Source organism: Dicentrarchus labrax, unplaced genomic scaffold (genome assembly GCF_905237075.1).
Source record: "Dicentrarchus labrax unplaced genomic scaffold, dlabrax2021, whole genome shotgun sequence".
Classification (NCBI taxonomy): domain Eukaryota; kingdom Metazoa; phylum Chordata; class Actinopteri; family Moronidae; genus Dicentrarchus; species Dicentrarchus labrax.
The window spans coordinates 17,361,600-17,366,724 of NW_026136718.1; the positions used below are offsets into that span (position 1 = coordinate 17,361,600).

Here is a 5,125-nt window from a genome sequence, read left to right on the forward strand (position 1 = left end):
AATTAAATAATAACTTAATGCTACTATTAGTTCTACTAATTGTAATAACACTACTGCTACTACTACTACTACTAATAATAATAATAATAATAATAATACTAACAATAATAAACCTTGATACACAATATGTTTCCCTGCTAACGGAGGTTCACTTTGATAGTATTACCATTCCACAGCTACAAAATTATTTAAAAAAAACTGAAAACTGTGCCCTTAGTTGGATGATGGCTGTGTCAGTGTAATTTAGCCACATTGGCTTTAAATTAATTTGAAATGAGCTACAAAATGATGGTTAGGATTTTAGTTACTCCCCCCCTCCCTTCCCCGATGGCTCCTCTGCCTCTTCTCTCCTTCGGCTTCCTCAGTCTCTCTTTTCTCTGTGATAACAATCAGCAAATACGAAAAGTAAATTCTGGAGGAAATGTTGGCAAATGGGTTTTTGGTAGATTGTGCATGAATATTTAATTTTGTCATAAAGTAGGGGTTTAGTGCATTAATGGCTTTTCCACTACTGTCACTCCATTTGACCCCCACCCCCTCTCCCTATCCCACCCCCCACCAAGATTAGGACGGTGGCACAGTCTGCTCTCTGGTCTGCTGATTGGTTCTGGTAATGACCATATTTATACTGATTAAAATATTATAGATTTCTTTAGGGGGTTGGCGGTTGTTAAACTTATATATATTAGAAGACTATTTATTAAATAAGAAAGTGTATTTTCTAGTAATATTAGACGGACTAATAGAAACAAATAACAAGAGAATCTCATAAAGACATTTAGAGAAACTGAGTAGTTTGTCTTTGAGTCAGAATATCAATTTTTATATTGGTTTAAAGTCTTTGCAAAATTGCATCTTTCTACTTATGTAGGTAAAGATCGAACTTTATCAGCACCTGCACTCATAAAACATCCAAGTATAGATGCAAGCTTCTTGGTCAGCTTACATGCCTAGAAAAATAAAACTTAATTATGTTCTCATAAAACACTGTAGCTATTTTAAGATGATCCGGGACTCCAGTCCGTTGGTCCGTATCAGTATTGTTTACTGTGCTGCTGGCCACAGAGCCCCAGAGTCCACGCTGGCCGGCTAGACTACCGTGACAGCTGGAGTGGCCGTCACCTCTGGCTCCGAACTGCTTCCTTGTTTTTTGACCTAATAACACTTTAACTGGCAGGTCCAGTCTATATTCACCTGTGGTAAACATCTGTGTACCTGAGCCAGATAGGCTTTTGCAAATAATGATTTAACCTTCTTGGAGTTGCATACAAGTGTGGCCTACTGCATCAGGTCAGTCCAATTAGTTAAGCTGTCAACCATAAAAAAGTAGAATTTAAGATACTGACAATTTTTCCCTCGTGTGGTGAACCCTGGGCAAACCTGGTTATTTACCAAATCAATCATTTAGTCATTAATAAATACTCACTGCAGTTGGTTTAATCTGTTACAGTATGTGTTGTGTCATTATGGTAGTGAGGGCAGCGGCCAGCTACTCTGAGGCTGTGCTGGCTTCAACCAGGGTGTGATCCCTCAGCTCTTGGCTGTGTTTGATAAAGATTAATTCAATCCTATTTTCTGCCCTGAAATGCTTTTGCTAATGTAATTCTCTCTGTGTCAGATTCCCCGCTCTCTCTCTTTGTGTGTGTGTGTCTGTGTCTCTCTCCCTCCTAAGGAACACTAAGCACCTTATCCATGTTAAGGACTAACAAAAGCAGCAGGAAGAGAGAGCAGTCGTAGCGTTGTAATTCTCTACCACAGATTCATTATCTGTGTATAAGTACTGGCAGGCTGAATGGTGCTCGCACTTTTCATCTGCTGGTTGCAGATTGTGTGAGTGTTAGCATGTGTGCATCATTGTGTCTGTGTGTATATAAAAAGACTCTTTGAGAATGGAAATTCCCTCAGGTTTAGAAGTTCCTCGGTATGTTCTGTACATATATGTGTTTCCCTGATCCCATACATCCAGGACCTTTTATATTCTTACCATAATCTTAAATGAGAAATCATTTTCAAATTAGGCTAAGTCTACCATAGTGTCACTTGCAGAGAACTGGGGAGCCAGTAGAGGGTGCTACACAATCCAAGAGATTAATTAAATCAACCTTTCTGTTAAAACAGATCAGTTACACTTCCAGAAAGTTTGGATCTCTATTTGCTTGTATTATTTATTATATAATTATTAATTAATGTATTATTAATGTATCATGTAACTGTAGTGTGCTATTTATTTATGTCGCCTACAGTGTCCTTTACAAGATATGAAAAATACACAGAAAAATACCTGTGTATAAGTAGAAACATTAAAAACAAAATCTGGGGAAAAAAATTTAATAGGAAATAATTAATAAATGATAAATAAGTAAAACAGTAAAAATAACTCAGTAATTAGTTATTGCTGTACAGAAAAACTGTACAAAGTAGAATTTGCTGAATAAATCTCAGTGTACATGTTTCTACTATACACAAACATATGTGATATGGTATTTTCTGATGTAGTTAAGGGTTCTTATCAAGTCTTTACCCCCTGTACTGCAGCAGTGAGAAGAACCAGAGGTGTTAATGTTTCTCTGATGTTATTGATTCCTGCTGCAGCTCCATATCTGACTGACTGTAGAGTCTCCACAGGTTGTAGTAGCAGAGTGTGAGTGGATGTGGATGTATGTGAGGCTTGTAGGTTGGGGGGTGGAGGCTATGTGCGTGTTAATCCGTGTGTGAGTGAGTGTTTGAGTAGTGGTGGACCGTTATGATCTCAGCTTGCTGTCTTGTTGCTGTGTCTCATGTTGTCACAGTGACCTCTACTGCTTACATGGTCAGCCACCCCGGCTTCCATCCATACCTCCTCCACCACACTCAATGCACTAGAGACATATCTTTGCAGGTAACCTACAGTCAGTACTGTGCTGGTGCACATATTGTACTCAATTTAAAATAAGCAAATAAACCTACTTATCTAACATGTTACTGGAACATCTTCCTACTAAGGGTGTTTCTTTCCTGGCTCCTCTATGCTGGAGTGACCTTCCCTCAGTCACAGCACAAGAAACAAACTCCAAAAAGCCCCTAACACCCTTTCTGCATTTAAATACATTTTTAAGGATACAGGTGTTACATTTAAATTTAAATCAATAAAAAAAATGAAATTCATGTACATGCATGAAAGTGTCAAGAATTCAGTATTGCTTTTAAATCATGCATTATTATGTTCTCTTAAACAACTTTAAAAGTCCAGTGTGTGACATTTAGGAAGATCTATTGGCAGAAATGGAATATAATATTATTCTACTTCTAATTCATATTTTCATTCATAGATAACCACCTGAATATAGGAATCGCTGTGTTTCAACCTGTGGTTAACACTGCCCACGTCTGCAGCATGTTACGGAACGCCTTGAGTTTTATTTGGGCGCCTATGTTAACAGATTAGAGTAGTCACACCTGCTCTCAGTGTAAACACTGCGTGCGTGCCAGACCCAGCCGTCACGCCCTTTAGACGCCACATGCTACTCGGGCAGCCTATGTGAACGAGCCGTTAAAATGAGACTTATCTACAAATGCCGTGGGTCGCACTTCACGGCCTGTTCTTAGTCCCAGGTTGTCAAATACAGACACCAGTAGTGTTCAGTTAGTCGCAATCTGCAACCTCACCACTAGATGCCACTAAATCCTACACGCTGCACCTTTAAAGGAGCACTCTGATTATACATATCAGAGTCAATTTGGAGAGTAACTAGAGATATTAGGATATCTTGGCCTTGGATGCCTAGATTTGGCCATTCTTCTTTAAGTTTAAGTTTGTCCCCCCCAGTTTATGGAAATACTAAATCACTTTAATGCTATATACAGGAAGAACTCAAATAAAACGAACATAACCTATAAAGATATTTTGCTTCTTACTTTTAGCTCTATCCTGAGCTCTCTCACTAGATTCTTTATTAGATGATAGAAAAATTGTCAGAGCACTATTACTCTTACTACTATTCTTTACTATTACTACAACTTGTATTTGAAGTTATTTTATCGTTGCACCCCACTCAGATAGTATATGAAGTCACTTTGAGTAAGAGCATCTGCTAAATACTAAAATAAGTGTTTAGTAGCCTGTCAGAGGGCTCCACTCCAGGCAGCACTGTAGTATGTGAGGAGAGAAGGAGCATGCTGAGGGTCTCTTTGCCTATACCTCTTAGCAACTGGTTAGTGGTCCTTGAATATTAATGCAGTCTGGTCCTAAAAGCAGGCTTTGGCTGTGACCTAGCTATACTGTGTCACACACACACACTCACACATACACAGAGATCCTTCATCCTTTCCCAGGATGTGAAGATCTTCTTTCCTGAGGGACTGGTAGATGAGGAGGGCTGAGATGTGTTGATTACTGCAGTGCTCAACAGTCAAGTGTGTGTGTGTGTGTGTGTGTGTGTGTGTGTGTGTGTGTGTGTGTGTGTGTGTGTGTGTGTGTGTGTGTGTGTGTGTAGAAAGGCAGCAGGTTAAAGAGAGGGGTAGCCAGCTAGCACCTCCTCTAGACTCCTTTTCCTGCTGCTGGAGACATCAAGTGTAAAATTGCACACTCTTTCAAACATGCTTCATCAAAACCCATGAGGTCACACACACACACAGAGTTTTGGGAAAGCTACTTATAGTTATACAAGCTTGTAGATTCTTCACATTGGATGTTGAATTCCACCAACTACATTTGGAAGAAGAATCTCAGACATTTTTGTTAAGTCTAGAGTCTAATATTAACAAGTTGAATGCACATTTTTAAAATTTAAATAAAAGAATAGCTGTCATACAGGTACAACACGGTATATCTTAAAATGACAACAACAACAACAACAACAACAAAAGAATTATACATAAATATATGTAATGCCCATACATTAATGAAATGTAACTACAATCAAGCTAGTGCAAACTGCTAGTACTATAAAGCAACTAGACCAATATGGTACATGTGAGATTGATAGACTTTCTACAAGACAGCAACATAATTATAGGTAATTACAGATAATCACCGATCATTTTATGACATTTGTCTAACTTTCTTCTCTCCTTTTCTTCCAGCAACAACGGCGTCTAGACCTTTTAACTATCACCAACTCAGGTAAGTCCCTGCGATCTTATGACT

At 38.6% G+C, this 5,125-nt stretch overlaps 1 protein-coding gene across 1 annotated transcript in view; it reads left to right on the top strand.

The window, feature by feature from the left end:
• agbl4 (AGBL carboxypeptidase 4) overlaps window positions 1-5,125 on the top strand; it is a 258,636-nt gene that overhangs the window by 166,819 nt on the left and 86,692 nt on the right. Inside the window, exon 6 of the mRNA XM_051376359.1 lies at window positions 5,062-5,101. Within this exon, the coding sequence (XP_051232319.1) occupies window positions 5,062-5,101 (40 nt within the window). The remainder of the gene's footprint in view (window positions 1-5,061; window positions 5,102-5,125) is intronic.